Consider the following 17499-nt stretch of genomic DNA (forward strand, 5'->3'; position numbering starts at 1 on the left):
AAGAAAAGATGTTGCTGTATTCATGCTAGTGTGTTTGGTGTCTTTCAGGATTATTATACAATTATCACAAAGCCTATGGATCTGAGCACTATTAAGAAGCGTCTTCAGAACAAATACTACTGGCAAGCACTTGAGTGTATACAAGACTTCAATGCCATGTTCACCAACTGTTATGTGTACAATCGGGTAAGATTGTACTATTTGAGGTTCTGTCTAACACACCTACATGTACATACAACTACAAAGGGCATTTCAAACTGCCCACACAGAAATAATAGACTTGTAGAAAACTTGCTGTTAGATAGGTTGTAATGCAAATTTGGTATACACTCACCCGCACAGAATTACATTTGTTTTAGGGTATTACATTGCTGAAGATTTAGTATTTCTGCTGTTCAAATGGGATTGGCTTATGAATACACACTATATTGAGTGCCTTTTTTTATTTTCTTATTATATACTGCACATTTTCTTTTCACAGCCTGGAGATGACATTGTTTTTATGGCACAGACCCTGGAGAAGCTTTTTTTGCAGAAAGTGTCCCAAATGCCCAAGGAAGAGTGTGAAGTTACAGCAATCGCTACAAAGGAAACCTTGAAAGGGAGAAAGACGAATGCAGGTATCTTGCACAACAGTCCTTTAAAGTTGTAGTCTGTAAAATTTTCATGTAGTTAATTTTCTGTTAAAGCAACACTATGTAACTTTTAGCTGCACCTGTAGTTCCAATGAGACAACCTGTAGGGGGTGGTTTTATTAGTATGGTTAATCCCACAGCAAGAACACCAGCAACTAATGTAACGATACCTCTCTGAGCAAGTGCAACGTTGACGTGTCATGCACACGGCACGCAACTTCACGAGGTGGATGGTCTGGAGGCAGCTCGTCTCTGTGTGCTGTAAAAAAAAATATGTATGTATGTATGTATGAGAGAGAGAGATCATTAATATAAATTCATGCATCACCTAATTTCATCATCACATACAGACCTGGCCTCCAGGAAAGAACAGTTAGTTTAATCTATCTAGTCGTGTGTTGTTCATACTATACAATGATTTATTGTTTGTCTTTGAATAATACAGAAGACAAATATCTTAAAAAAATAATCGCATATCGAATCTCAATATTTGGGGGGAAAAATATTAGAATATTTTCAAAAATCGTTCAGCCCTACTGTAGGGCTAAAAGTTACATAGTGTTGCTTTAAGTTCCTATCTATCAAAGAGTGACTTAAAACAATGGTGATTGAGCATATGACCCACTGATTTTAAAGTGCTTGTATTTGCTGCTTTGTCAAGTAATGTCTGGGGAGTGTCTGGGGTATATATTTCCTGCCCTAAGTTCAAATGCATGCGCACTAGGGCTGCACAATTAATCACATTTTTAATCACGATCACGATTTTGGCTTCCCACGATCAAATTTGCGTGATTGAGTGATATTTAAAATATGTCATTCTGGTCATAGAACGCTCCTTATCAAAGTTTTTGCAAAGCCAATCTAGCGCTCCATAAACCACTGTCTGATCACGTGCCTCCATGAGCCAATCAGAGTTGTTCCCTGCACCGCGCAGCTTAGTTTCTAGATGTAAACCGTCACAGAGGACGGAGTAACGTGAGGAAAATTCCACAACAGGTAGCAGTCGGTCATCATAAGCCGGTCACAATGTTTACCAGTAAACGCAACATTTTGTCCCGTCTGTTTTGTTTTTCATACAACTGCAGTGCCCAGTGCTAGTTTGTGTCTTTTAGCTCATAGCTTTAGCAGCAGACTGTTTGATGTCCCGCTGTTGGAATCCTGTCGCACTACACCGTTTAGCTGTCAGCATTTTAGCCGTGTTTAATCAAGTTACTACTGTGGCTAACGGTAGGCTAACGTTACCTGCTAGCGTGACATGCAGCAATGTTTGTTTCCTCTAACGTGGATTTCGGAGCATCGGAGCGCAACGCAGACATGTAAGTAGCAGTGTAATGAGCCACCGAAATCCGCATGGCTATTTCGTCAGGTGGATACCTTACGGCAAATGTGCATGTATGGAAAGTGGTCGGACAACAGCTGAAATGGCATACTCCTTCACAGTATCCTTCAATTAAGGAGGAATGTAGCACAATATGGATGTAAAAGCAGTTATAATTAGCCTATGTGACAATAAAATTAGTTTTGGTTAAAATAATCGTCCATAATTAATCGTGATCTCAATATTGATCAAAATAATCGTGATTATCATTTTGGCCATAATCGTGCAGCCCTAATGCGCACAACAGGGGTTGGTCTCTCCCCGTCTGCCCAGCTGGCGCTTGTCAGTGCCGGTTCTGCTGCGTTCCATTGTACTCGGAAATTGGGAACTTCCGACAAGGAAAGATGCAAACCTTTCATTACTGCTGACTCACAATGTTGGACCAACAGACAGAAAGAAGATCATTCAACTTCGAGTCCAAACAACAACCTCCAGTCTGTCCTCCTTGAAATGAACCACCCTCTCTCCACAGAGTCTCCTTTTTGGGACGAACATTTAGGAAAGTATAGCCAGACTGTAAAGCCTCAGAACAGCTGGGCTCTCATCTCTGCCCGCAGCAGTCAGGGTGCTGCCAGTGGGTTCAGCAGCTACCGCAAAGAGCTTCTGGCCTCACCGTCACTTGCCATCCCAGACCTGCTCACCCACCCCCAACTCGGGCTTCGGCCCAGCTCGGTCGGTTCGGTCCACCAACAACCCCCTTATTTTATCAATGAAGGACGTACATTTTGCATGGCCTCTTAAGTTTTTGTTCCCTGCGTATTCTGATGCTCAGGTTGCTTAAGATGTCACTCTTAGCCATGTTGTATCAGCTAATAATGTTAGCAATGTGAGGTGCTCGGTTCGGAGGACCCTTTCCTCCCCAGGTGAGGCGAATAAGGGGGAAGCGGTGCGTGCAGCCTGCTTTTTTCTCGGCCTCTACTTCCTCTACTAAGCCTCAGTGGCTATTAGCGTATTTGTGTCATATTGGTTAGATGCCCGCCCCTTCTCGGCTAAGTGCACTAACTTTACTTGGGCGGGGCGTGCACTGACTAGCGGCTCAACTCATTTGATTGCTATTTGTTAACACTGTAAACAGTGCTTGAAAACATTGCACCGCCCCGATGAGGGAGTAATCCCGCTAGCTGTTGACGTTAAAATCACAGTTAGCCACATTAGCTGGCTGCTGCCTCCATGGCTTTATCGTCTCTACTGCTGCACGTGTCCCCACACGGCTCTTATCTTCATGGCTGTATAGAGCTCAACAGTCCCGCCCCTCCTCTGAGAGACCTTGGGTTCTGGAAGTAAATTTCCCATTCATTTCTCCCATTGACATCTGGAAAAATCCGTATATAGTTTTTTAGACCATGCCTTTGGCTAACCAGATGGTACGTGACTCATATGAATACAACGTACCATTTCGAGTGAAAAAACTAACAGAAAATCCAAAAAAAGTCAAAGGTACAAGACTGTGTACATATTGTCATTTCAGAGCGAAGGAACTACTCATCCCATAAACGACCGCGCACCACTGAATAAAGGAAGCTACGTTAGTTTAGTTAACAGCTAATTGGGCTAACCGTTAGCTGAGACAGCATGTAATAACTTTAAAAGACCCTCAAAATAAAACCTGACAGGGCTCGACATTAAGGCTTGTCCGCTTGTCCGGGACAAGTGGATTTTTTTGTAAGGCAAGTGGAAGAGAAATTTACTTTTACTAAGTTAAAACTCAAACAAAATAAAATGCTCATTCGTCTATGTAACCGAGCAGGTCAGCAGGCCACTAACGTTAGACCCAGCCCGCTGTTCAACTCATTCTCTGTACGCGATGCAGCATGAAAGCACAGCGAGCCAGCCGGTGTTAGTTGGCTAACATTCGCTTGCTAACTCCACCTTAACGTTACCTCCTCGCCACATCATTCACAGAAAACGAGCCGAATACAGATGTCACTCGTGGCGATAGCAATGTGCTTTGTGTGGATGAAGCATTATATACGTTATGTGCCACTCATTACGTTTGTTACCGATTTGAAACAAATACATTAAAGGGGTGATAGAATGCAGAACCGATTTTTACCCTGTCATAGTTGAATAACGACAGTTCGGTGGGACATACATAGAAGCTCAAAATCCCATTGACACCCCTTTACTATGAAAATCTCATATTTTGAAACTGCCTCTGAAAACGGGCAAATCTCAACAAGCCGCCTCGTTGACGTCAACTCGGCGGCTCCTCCTCATTTGGCTCTAGTCTCTGTTTGTCACGCCCCAACACTTGCATAGGCTACACAACTGACCTGAGATCAGCTAGTCTTCTGAATCTAGGTCAAATCTCAACAAAGCTGGAAGTTGACGTCAACCTCCCAAAAACCGGAACCTTTGTCAGCCCTTGGGTGTATTAATGGCGCTTTTCCATTACATGGTACCTGCTCGACTCTACTCGCCTTTTTTGGTTTTCCATTACGAAAAAAAGTACCTGGTACCTGCTAACGGATACTTTTTTTTTTTTTTTTTTTGTACCAAGCGAGCTGAGGCGAGCCGAAAAGGTGACCTGAAAACCTGCAGGCTGCTGACTGGTCGGAAAGAATCGTTACTGATCACTGCATTGCTAGCGAGAGACGGCATTTTTAAATAGTTTAGCCAGCGATGTTTTTTTTGCTGCCAGAGGCTCCACGCAGAGCTTTCTCCTGTGTGTGTGTGTGTGTGTGTGTGTGTGTGTGTGTGTGTGTGTGTGTGTGTGTGTGTGTGTGTGTGTGTGTGTGTGTGTGTGTGTGTGTGTGTGTGTGTGTGTGTGTGTGTGTGTGTGTGTGTGTGTGTGGTGTGTGGGTGAGAGAGTGACGGTGATTATCGCCGCAGCGAGGAGCGACTCTAGAGTCATATATATATATATATATATATATATAATGTGTGAGAGAAACAAAGTGTCTCCCCTGTTCTTTCTGACCACGGTGGGAAATCTGGAGCAGTAAACGTTAACTATCTCTTTGATATCATGTTGTTGACTGAGAACCGGGAAAAGCCATTAAAGCAACGCTACTAAGCCACGCCCATGGCAGTCGCTATGACAACCAGACACGCTGAGGCGGTACTAAAATCTGCAATGGAAAACGGACGCACAGCGCATCGAGGCGAGTAGAGTCGAGGCGAGTCGAGCAGGTACCATGTAATGGAAAAGCGCCATAAGAGAACGGTCACGCCCCAACATTTACATAGGCTACACAACTGACCTGAGATCAGGTAGTCTTCTGAATCTAGCTAGGTAACGTAGATCTCTGCTATTCCATTACAAAATTCACTTCTGAAACTTTTTTATGCGAGAAATCAACTATGTAAAGCTCAAATATGGGCCGCTTTACGAAAATGGATGGCTAATTGCAAATTTTGTCCGACTGTGTGTTGGAGTTCAGCACCGGTGCTGCCTGTGTAGCTGCCTCGCCGCCCGGCCTGCCTTCCTTCACAGACCCCGGCCTGCTATGAAGTACTTGGAGCTCCGTCACGACTGGCAGCCCACAGCACTCCATACCCGTGCAAAGTCACCGTCTCTTGGGCTAATGACAACCAAATGCCCCTGCCCTGACAGAGCTCCATGGCCTGCAACTCCCCTCTTCCTGCTAGCTAAATGCCCGGTGTATGTGAGTGAGAGCGCGGTCAGCGAGCTTGTTACGCCAGCAATCTCTTACCACAGGTTTCAGTTAATCTTTTAATGTGTGTAATTATAATGTGTTGAGTTACTTAAACAAACGATTGGGGAAATAAACGCTGCTTGTCCGCGAGTCTCATTGATAGAGCCTGCTGCTGGATGAAGCTCTATCAATGAGAGCTAGCTAGCCTCCTCTTAGAATTCCTCTGAAATTCACAAATATTCATTAATTTGAAATCGGACACAGTTGTTAACTTTATAAGACATTTAGCTAGATGTTGTGTACGTGGCGTGACGAAATTCAAACTGTAAATATACTCGAATTAGGACCAAAAATGAAGCTAACTATCTGTGATTTGTAGCTACAAATCTACATCCAGCCGCAGGCTCTATCAATGGGACTCGCGGACAAGCGGCGTTATAATTATATAAAACATTATAATTACACACATTAAAAGATTAACTGAAACCTGTGGTAAGAGATTGCTGGTGTAACAAGCTCGCTGACTGCGCTCTCACTCACATACACCAGGCATTTAGCTAGCAGGAAGAGGGGAGTTGCAGGCCCTGGAGCTCTGTCAGGGGTCTGTCAATGAGAACATTTAAAATATTGACTTACAATCTCAATATATTGACTCAAAATCTCAAAGTATCTCAATATATTGACTTAGTAACTTAAAAATATTGACAAGGAATCTGAAAGTAATGAGAAACTTTAAAATATTGACTTAGAATCTCAATAACAATATCTCAGTATATTGACTTAGTAACTCATAATATTGACTAGGAATCTGAAAGTAATGACAAACTTTAAAATATTCACTTAGAATCTCAATAACAATATCTCAGTATATTGACTTAGTAACTCATAATATTGACTAGGAATCTGAAAGTAATGACAAACTTTAAAATATTCACTTAGAATCTCAATATATTAAAAGGTGCAATATGTAATATATTGTATGTAATATACAAAGCTAGCGGTTAAAATAGTTACTGCACTACCAATTCAAAATACTGGAGAGTCGTTTCCCCCGCCCCCTCCTGCCCAGACTCGAAGTTCACGGGGGTTGCCAGGCTGAGACCGCAGCATTCACAACAATGTTGCTAGACGCTTTTCTCACATAGCCAGACATTACTCCACAGCACAGCAGAGCATAGATATATACGACAGCAGAGTAGCTAACGTTAGATGCTAGTCTCACATAGCCAGACATTACTCCACAGCACAGCGGAGTAGCTAACGTTAGATGCTGGCTATATTGACAGTTATAAAAGCCTGTGCTCACGTGGAGCTCTGTACCCAACAAACTTTTGGGCTTAGAATTATGGTAGGAACCGCTAAAAACCCCACAAACCCACCGTCCTCTCCACCTGACGGACAGACACACTTTCTCGGCTTAGAATTACGGTAGAAACCACTAAAAAACCCACAACCTCGCAGTCCTCTCCACCCGCCGGACAGACACACTTCCTCGGCTTAGAATTACAATAGGAACCGCTAAAAATACCACCACCATGCCGACTGAACAGCCCGGTCTCATGGCAGTTCGTGTAAATGTGACGTTATTTTAATCTATTGATACGTGTTCACGGAGACGTTTTTGTCGGTTTTTACGTGGCGGACAACACGAATCGGCCGCCTCATCCAGCGCGTCCCCCGCGGGCCGCCTCGCGGGCGCCTCCCGGCTTATGGAGCTTCCTTTTCCTTTTTTTTTACCCGAGAAAATAACGTGACATTCGGCGTCCTTTCCCCGAGAAAATAACGTGACATTTACACGTAAAAAACGAGAAAAACGTCTCCGTGAACACGTATCAATAGATTACGAATAACGTTGATATTTACACGAACTGCCGTGAGACCGGGTTGGAACTACACGTTGTAAACAGCCATGGCCCGCTTGCCTGGTCCTCCCGGTAACGTTAGCAGGGTTAGCATGGCGGCGTTAGCCAGGACCAGTCGGGATCACTTTACTGGCTATGTCTCAATTGTTTTTGCGAGTAACCAACTCGGGTACTCTAGCTATATAATTCAATGTGAGTACACAAATGTTGAAATGACCTAAAATGCCCGTCCCTAGTGGCTGTGATAAATTAGCCTGAAGCTATGCTTACCTGTTCAGGAGGAAATAAGCCAATTCTGCGTCCTTTTGGGATCTAAGCTGTCTCCATCTTTCAAATACATCTCCAATATTTACCAGGGGGTTGTTACGTCTCTGGTCACGCAACTGTTTTTTTAGGTCGGGTAGAATCTATCTCCATTTATCCTGTTCGTTTGTTTGCTGCTTTCATGACTGTACTACCGTTATAGCTGTAGCACGCTGGGTTTACGTTTTTACAGGTATATCTGGCAACCCGGCCTGGCTGTCAAACTGGGCCGTTGATAACAACACACAGATCAAAACATAAACAGAAATTCCGTCACGGAATGTAAATTTCAAAAAGAAAAAATACTGACATTAGCATTGTTGTCAGAAAAGATAGTATTTCAGCTTAACATGTTTCCTTAATATCTGATGAGGCATTGGTGTCATTTTTGGATTTATTACAGTACAAATATTACATATTGGACCTTTAACTTCTGCACACCGGCGTGCAAAGTATAACTTTGTATTATGGAGTCTGGAGATCCTTTTTTCTTTTTGAAGGGGAAATCTATTATTGGGACATGTTTGTTTCTACTGTTTCAATTGAATTGTATTAATGTTGATAGAGTTTGGATGCTTTCAACGGTTTGTTTGAATTCTGCATTTGCAAAACACAAACGTTTTTATGAAATGATAAATCTTTACCTGGACAAGTGACTTTTGTTCATGGACAAGTGAAATGTGAATGTACTTGTCCAAAACCTCAAAAAGTTGATGTCAAGCCCTGCCTGAAAATAACTATTAAAATATATAACTGCTGTTACATCAGCTGTAGCCTGCTTTTCCCTAGTGTTTGAGTTAACGTTATTTTAGACTGAATCAAGCTGTCAGCTGCTAGCGGTTAGCCGAATTAGCTGTTAGCTAAACTAACGTTAGCGTCCCGGCAGAGGCTAACTGCAGAAGCGTGGAACAGATCGTGATTCGTGCAGTGTCGTAAATCCTCGTGACGGATCGTGCAGACAGCTCCCCCTCCTCACCAGCATGAGTTCCACCAATTGGAGGCATCACTGTGGGATTGTTCAGGATTGTGGGTAATGAAGTACTTATCCAAGACATCGCGAATAAAAGACGTTCATCTCAAAACAAGACTGGTGCCCCATGAGTTTTGAGCACATAGAATCGCTTAGTCGTTCGGCATGCTGGTTTTAGGTCTACCATCGACGGTTACCATTTTATGGCTTATACTCCAATTTGTCAATGGAGAAATTGCATTGTATTTTTACTTCCGGAACCCGCTATGGGCGGGACTGTTGAGCTCTATTACCTCTTAGCTCATCTTAGACTAAACTGCTATCTGTGTGGACTTTGGACTGGGGCATGTGAAGGTCTGGTAGATGAAGTCTCATAGGCTTGCCTACATCTTATCGCCAAAGCTGCCGCTACAAACAACCTAATTCAAATCTTATGGACTACAACTTTTAAGATGTGGTCGACTATTACTATTGTTGGTCTAAACTGTAAAACTGTTTACATTAACTTCCATGATTCATGGTTGTTGCAGGTGTATTTGAGAATGACACTTACAAATATTGCCATGTTTGAACAACTTCCTCTGGACAGGTCCAAATGAAATGTGCTTCCTAATTTGACCATTTTAAAATAGTATCCGATTCTTGTGCATGTATTCACTTTACCTTTGGTCATGCAGGTGCAATAAAGCAGAGATCCTTTGTGTCAGAAGTTGTTCTCCAGCAGACTGTGACCGTCATTCCACCTGATGTGCCTCAATTCATCCCACCCATCCAGCTCTCTGCACAAATTGATGCAACCGTAAGTATTTTATAGCTTTGCAAGCACCTTCACACATAGGCGCTGATTTATGTTTTCCTCCGTGGGTGCTCACGGGCACATGCCCTTTTTAAAAAGAAAAGTAGTCAAAATGTTTGCATTTCAGAACCTTAGACAACGGACAGCGGCTAATACAAACACCCTATTAACTCGATAATGAAGCTGTAAAGTAGGCTAGCTTTCAACTCAGGACAGCGCCACTTCTCACAAATACAGATAGAATTGGAGATGAGAAGTTTAACTGACCACCAAGAGTCATCCAAGAGACGCTGTGATTGGTGGATAGGATATGGAGCAGGGGACTGACAGCGACCTAACCAGTCGCATTATGACCGATGCTCCACTTAGCACCAATTGCTATGTTTCATTTTAAATGAATGTAGCCTACTGGCAGTCTGCGATACGTGCTCAGTGGATGCTCGTTATCGGCGCCTATGCCTTCACAGTATACATTCTGACTTTAAATCATGAAATCAACTAAGAGTGTGAAAACATCCAGAAAAGAGGTTGTCTATTTGGCTAGATTGTTATGATTGGATATCATAGTTTACTACTCTGTTCAGATTCATGACTTATTACAATAAGAAAAAAGGAAAACAAATTTTGACATAAAAAGTTTAATTCGCTTCGACATTAATTTGCGCGAGTCAGCGCTACACTGAACTGCAGGCTGCAGTCCGTGTGTCTTAGGCAAGAGAGGGGGAGGGACAGAGGTTCTACTGCTGGGTTTTTACAGGCAGCTTGTTTCCAACCAAGCATTACAGGGTGATTGGGGTGAAGCTGTCTGTTTACTGTATTTTTATGTATGTATATTTGTAAGACCCTGTACAGACTTTGAAAACAAATTTCCCCAGTGGACAATCTGTCTAAGGCCCCGTCCACACGTACCAAAACTATCTTTTTTTTTACCCGTCTTCCCTGGATTCGTTTCAAGAAAAGTTGCGTCCAAACGAATCCACTTGTAAATGACTCAACACGCTACTTCATATTCCAGGCCTATAGGCGGCGCTGTTTCTGCTACAGAAATTCACCAAAAACGGAGAAGAAGAGCATAGTCATTTCCACTTTCTATCATAACATGACTAGATTATAACGTTCTCTTAATACATCCGTGGACTATAATACCTTTCACCACTGCTCATCTTATAAAGGCTGCCGCAAAAAACGTGTCTTTGTTTACATTGTATAATGTGCTGTTGGATTGCCTTTTTTTTGTATGATTGCGGCGGCCGCTAATAGCGAGCTAACGTTAACGTAGCGTAACGTTAGCTAGCTCTAACATCGGCAGTCAAACAAACATCAATGATCCATGAAGACGTTGGCTACATAACGTTAGCAATATATCTTGTGTAGAATCCAGAGGGAAGGGTCAGGGAGCAGAGACAGTATTTAGATGAAGTGAGTTGGTTTGACCATGGAGATGGGACATGCTCGCTTAGCTTCAACGCAGTTGTGTGCGTCAGCGACCGTGGGAGAGGGTGTAAAAGAGGGGTGTGGCGATGACATCGATACGGATCCGTATTAACCATCCATACGAAGCCATCGGATTTTTTCACCCTGAGACCAGGTTTCAAAAGTGGTTTTCAGGCGAGCGTTTGCAGGTTGTCGTCCGGACGGTTGCCCCCAAACGATGCAAAACATGTGCGTTTGCACAAAAAAACGTTTCCGTGTGGATGGCCCCTAAATAACATTTCAGATTCCATAGCCTGTGTTTGTTCTTTGAACCAAACTTTAATTATAAAATGCAAAACCAATTGTATGTAGTGATTTACTGTTTGTTTACAACCTTTTTCTAAATATTCAGATTAAAAAAGGTTTTAAGAGGAAAGCAGACCCCTCAACCTGCACCACCTCAGTCATCAGCAGTAGTGAGGTATCCCAGGCTGAGGATCATTCAGCACCTAGGACATTATTCTCCAGGAGAGGCAGTGGAAGGCCCATCAAACCTCCAAAGAAAGACTTGCCTTCTTTTGAGGGCAAGAAGGTCAGACTGTCTGAGCAGCTCAGGTACTGTAGTGATATCCTGAAGGAGATGCTCTCAAAGAGACACTATGGATATGCATGGCCCTTTTATACCCCTGTTGATGCGGAGGCTTTAGGCTTGCACGACTACCATGACATCATCAAGCAGCCTATGGACCTGAGCACCATCAGGGTAAGATGATTATGATGATGAGTAGGATATAGGGCTGGGCATCGTTCAAAATCTTTCGATCCGGTGCCAATTTTGATACCTCAGTTTCGATGCCGGTTCCTTAACGATACTTTTTCGATAACCTATGTTTTAAAAGGGTGATAGAATGATTATATAGGGTATTTCACACTGTTCCTTATGGTCTCCTAATGGGGTATGTAACATTTGTTGGGCTGAAAATGGCCTGGTTGATATTTTATTGGCCCTTATGCATCCCTGTGTTTTGGCCCTATTTGTAACCTATTTGTTCCAAATATGGTATGCTCATGAATATTTAGATGAGCTGCGCGCTGATTATTTGAGCGAATCCCCCATACACACACATTAGAGAAGCGACAGAATCTCATATTCCAAACGTTGCAATGTTTCATTTCCAAATTCACTTCTGAGACTTTTTTTATGCGAGAAATCAACTATATAAAGCTCAGAAATGGGCCATTTTACGGAAATTTATGGCTAATTGCAAATTTGGTAAGACGTGTCGGACTTTAGGAGCTCCACACAGTCTGACGAGAAAGCGGCAGCCTGCTGGGCTCCATACCCAGCGCAAAGTCACCCTTTGTGGATTATTGCACTATGGGCCTCCGCGGCCAGCTGCCGGCATAACTATAATATATTTACAGTTTGAATTTTGTCACGGCACTTATATCACAGCTACCCCAAGGTCTTACAAAGCTAACGTTGTCCGTTTTCAATGTAAGGCATTTTTATGAACATCAGGCGTTTTTGTTAGGAGGAGCAGCTAGCTAACTATATGTCCCATTCAATACAATGGGAAAAGATTGCTGCTAGCTAGCTACACTTTCAGCATAACTATAGTAGCAATATTTACAGTTTTAATTTCGTCACGGCACTTATCTCACAGCTATCCCAAGGTCTTACATAGCTAACAGTGGTGTCTGATTTCAATTTAATGAATTTTTGTGAACACTAGCTAGGGGTTTCGTTAGCTGCGACTGTCCCTTCAATCCTATGTGTACAGATTGCGGCTAGTTAGCTTCATTTTCGGCGTAATTCGAGTATATTTACAGTTTGAATTTCGTCATGCCACTTACAGGTGCTGGTCATATAAGTAGAATATCATGAAAAAGTTGATTTATTTCAGTAATTCCATTCAAAAAGTGAAACTTGTATATTATATTCATTCATTACACACAGACTGATATATTTCAGTGTTTATTTCTTTTAATTTTGATGATTATAACTGACAACTAATGAAAACCCCAAATTCAGTATCTCAGAAAATTAGAATATTACCTAAGACCAATACAAAAAAGGATTTTTAGAAATATTGGCCAACTGAAAAGTATTAACATGAAAAGTATGAGCATGTACAGCACTCACTACTTAGTTGGGGCTCCTTTTGCCTGAATTACTGCAGCAATGCGGCGTGGCATGGAGTCGATCAGTCTGTGGCACTGCTCAGGTGTTATGAGAGCCCAGGTTGCTCTGATTGTGGCCTTCAGCTCTTCTGCATTGTTGGGTCTGGCGGATCGCATCATCCTCTTCACAATACCCCATAGATTTTCTATAGGGTTAAGGTCAGGCAAGTTTGCTGGCCAATACGAACAGGGATACCATGGTCCTTAAACCAGGTACTGGTAGCTTTGGCACTGTGTGCAGGTGCCAAGTCCTGTTGGAAAATGAAATCTGCATCTCCATAAAGTTGGTCAGCAGCAGGAAGCATGAAGTGCTCTAAAACTTCCTGGTAGACGGCTGCGTTGACCTTGGACCTCAGAAAACACAGTGGACCAACACCAGCAGATGACATGGCACCCCGAACCATCACTGACTGTGGAAACTTTACACTGGACTTCAAGCAACGTGGATTCTGTGCCTCGCCTCTCTTCCTCCAGACTCTGGGACCTTGATTTCCAAAGGAAATGCTAAATGTACTTTCATCAGAGAATATAACTTTGGACCACTCAGCAGCAGTCCAGTCCTTTTTGTCTTTAGCCCAGGCGAGACGCTTCTGACGCTGTGTCTTGTTCAAGAGTGGCTTGACACAAGGAACGCGACAGCTGAAACCCATGTCTTGCATCCGTCTGTGCGTGGTGCTTCTTGAAGCACTGACTCCAGCTGCAGTCCACTCTTTGTGAATCTCCCCCACATCTTTGAATGGGTTTTGTTACACAATCCTCTCCAGGGTGCGGTTATCCCTATTGCTTGGACACCTTTTTCTACCACATCTTTTCCTTCCCTTCGCCTCTCTATTAATGTGCTTGGACACAGAGCTCTGTGAACAGCCAGCCTCTTTAGCAATGACCTTTTGTGTCTTGCCCTCCTTGAGCAAGGTGTCAATGGTCGTCTTTTGGACAGCTGTCAAGTCAGCAGTCTTCCCCATGATTGTGTAGCCTACAGAACTAGACTGAGAGACCATTTAAAGGCCTTTGCAGGTGTTTTGAGTTAATTAGCTGATTAGAGTGTGGCATTTTCTGAGATACTGAATTTGGGGTTTTCATTAGTTGTCAGTTATAATCATCAAAATTAAAAGAAATAAACACAGAAATATATCAGTCTGTGTGTAATGAATGAATATAATATACAAGTTTCACTTTTTGAATGGAATTACTGAAATAAATCAACTTTTTGATGATATTCTAATTATATGACCAGCACCTGTATATAAAGCCTGGTTCACACGGGACGATTTTAAAATTGTCGGACGATTTTCCAATCCTGAGATACCGCACACACGGTGATAAAAAATCACGGGTCTAACAGTTTTGGTCGTACAGTGTGTGGTGCGCAGCACACGGCAAAATCAACACATCACACACGATTTGACTCCCGAGCATTCCCAGGTCAGACGGGAAATCTCGCAAAATCCCTCGAGATCAAACGTGACTTCAGAGTAAACAATCATTGCGGACGAAGAGGATGCAGTGGCAATAGTTTGTAGTGGTGTTTTAACCGAAAAGAAACGTTATCAAAGAAAAGGCGATGGTCAAAGAAGACAACGCGAGCATGGACTATACTTGCTACATCATGATATGGAGGTGATTTGTTTTTTCTCATAGAAATGTCGTTAGGTATTACACAGATTAATAAACGTTCATATATTCGTTTCCATGTACTCTGGTGGACTGCAGTTGTGGATGTAGTTATGCCCATTGACTTTATTTATTTTACACAGGCTGCGTGCTCGTTTGTCCTCAGGGAACACCACACACGAGGAGAAATCGGGCCAAATAAATCCAACACGTTGGATATCCCTGATTTGAGATCAGAGCGGTCCCGACGTCCTTCCGAGCAGACGAGAGCAGTCTTAACACACCACACACGGCAGGAATATCTGATCAGATTATTTTACGATAATCGGAGCATCTAAAATCGGCCTAATTATCCTGCCGTCTGTACCAGGCTTAACCTCTACCCCAAGGTCTTATAAAGCTAACAATGGTGTCCGATTTCAATTTTTATAATTTTTTTTTGTGAATTTCAGAGGCATTCTAAGAGGAGGCTAGCTAGCTCTCATTGATGGAGCTCCATCCTGTTGCAGGCCCTATCAATGAGACTCGCGGACAAGAGGCGTTTATTTCACTGATCGTTTGTTTAAATAACTCAACACATTACAATTACAGACATTATAAGATTAACTGGAACCTGTGGTAAGAGATTGCTGGCGTAACAAGCTCGCTGACCGCGCTCTCACTCTCACACACGGGGCATTTAGCAGGAAGATGGGAGCTGCAGGCCCTGGAGCTTTGTCCAGGCAGCGGCGTTTGGTAGTCCATTAACCCACAAAACGGTGACTTTGCGCGGGTATGGAGTGCCGTGGGCTGCCAGACGTGACGGAGCTCCATCTACCTCACAGCACGCCGGGGTTTGTGAAGGAAGGCAGGCCAGGCGGCGAGGCAGCAACACAGGCAGCACCGGTGCTGAACTCCGACACACAGTCGGACAAAATTTGCAATTGTACATACATTTTCGTAAAACGGCCCATATTTGACCTCTACATATTTGATTTCTCGCATAAAGAAAGTCTCAGAAGTGAATTTAATGGTAAATTAGCAGATGAACAATGTATACAATTTCTGAGATCTGCCCGACCTAGATTCAGAAGACTAGCTGATCTCAGGTCAGTTGTGTAGCCTATGCAAGTGTTGGGGCGTGACAAACATAGAGACTAGAGCCAAATGAGGAGGAGCCGCCGAGTTGACGTCAACGAGGCGTCCTGTTGAGATTTGCCCGTTTTCAGAGGCAGATTCAAATTGTGAGATTTGCAGAGGAAAGAGGTGTCAGTGGGATTTAGAGGTTCTGTGTATGTCCTAGTTACCCACTAAACTGTCATTATTCAACTATGGCAAGGTAAAATTGGTTTTGCATTCTATCACCCCTTTTTAAAATCCATTTCAACATCGACAAAAATACATTAAACCCAAAACTTTTAGTTTCCACCTTTTTAATTTTGTTATCAAAATTAAAAAAATTCTGGTAACACTGCTCACTCAGTAACATTAACACTCATAGGATCTTTTTTTGGTGCCATAAAAGTATCGACGTTCGGTGTCCAGCCCTAAATATATACCCACATCAATATAAGTCAGATACATTTTTCATGAAGTGTTTTGTTCCACAGAAAAAAATTGATCAACGGGAGTATGCAATTGCAAAGGAATTTGCCGCTGATGTCAGATTGATGTTCTCCAACTGTTACAAATACAATCCACCTTCACATGAGGTTGTCTACATGGCAAGAAAACTCCAGGTATAGATTTGTTTTTACTTTTGTTCTATCAAGTCAGTATGGCAATACTAATATGAACCATGTAGAGGTTTTTTGAATACAAAGTTATGTTTATCAGAATCAGCTTTAATGGCCAAGAAAGTGTGAACACGTACACGCGACGAGTAATTTGACTCCAGCTTTTTGTTGCTCTCAATGTACCCTCCCCGTTGCTTGCTACGGTAAAAGAAATTTTAAATTGTAACATTTCAAGAATCAGCCACTATTGGAATGAGCGCCTTTTGTTCCTGGAAATAGCCTACTCCCAAATAGCTAGCTGTTAGCAAATGAAGTGTATGCTTTAGCATTGCTAGTGGACACAACTATGTAATGGCAGGTGTTGTTCAGGACCCTAAGAAGGGCAGTGTCAAGTGGAGTTGTTTGTATGAGTGGCTCTCGAAGGCTGCAAGCAGCAATCCCGGAGGCAAAGCCAGTTCCGAACAGGCATGTTTTGAACGGGCATTGCACTAGTGATAGATAAATGAGAACCACCTTTACATTAATTGCTCCATAGTGCTATAGTGGTCAAAAACTTGATACGGTGCCTAAAGTGGCTATAAGGAACTTTCAGTTTTTGTTGATTCTAGCGGCCCCTTTGTACAAAAGCAATAGTGTTTTTACCACACCTGCTGTCATAAAGACCTTCTCTAGCGTGTGCCGGCTGGTGCCTTAAGTAAATGTCCACGGGATAAAAGCATGTGTTATCCGCTGTCGTACTGAGTTAGCATTACCAGGAGGTCATATAGTTGCGATAAATGCTTTGCTCAGACAGGAAATCATTCATTTACAATAAGAGTTACCGATGCATCATTGCATGTCAAGTGTTGCATGCGGTAACTTGGTGTACTTTGGCTGAAACATGAGCTAATATGGGTGTCACTGTAGTAGGCTAATCAAACCCGGACTGAAAAATAAATGAATAAACTGGACACTAAATAGAAGGGGGAAGTAATTTCATGTAGACCGCTGACGTACACAACCGCGTCTTACATTGTAAAGTTATTAAAGAATG

General features: G+C 42.7%; 1 protein-coding gene across 7 annotated transcripts in view; it reads left to right on the forward strand.

Annotated features, from left to right (window-relative positions):
* brdt (bromodomain, testis-specific) overlaps positions 1 to 17499 on the forward strand; it is a 43387-nt gene that overhangs the window by 5086 nt on the left and 20802 nt on the right. For 6 of the 7 annotated variants that reach the window (XM_039812340.1, XM_039812341.1, XM_039812338.1 and 3 more), the window contains exons 3-7: positions 49 to 186; positions 482 to 620; positions 9425 to 9546; positions 11369 to 11719; positions 16341 to 16469. In XM_039812340.1, coding sequence (XP_039668274.1) covers positions 49 to 186; positions 482 to 620; positions 9425 to 9546; positions 11369 to 11719; positions 16341 to 16469 — 879 coding nt within the window. The remainder of the gene's footprint in view (positions 1 to 48; positions 187 to 481; positions 621 to 9424; positions 9547 to 11368; positions 11720 to 16340; positions 16470 to 17499) is intronic. The other variant, XM_039812344.1, reaches the window with a different exon arrangement.

The sequence above is a fragment of the Perca fluviatilis genome, chromosome 9, assembly GCF_010015445.1.
Source record: "Perca fluviatilis chromosome 9, GENO_Pfluv_1.0, whole genome shotgun sequence".
Lineage (NCBI taxonomy): Eukaryota > Metazoa > Chordata > Actinopteri > Perciformes > Percidae > Perca > Perca fluviatilis.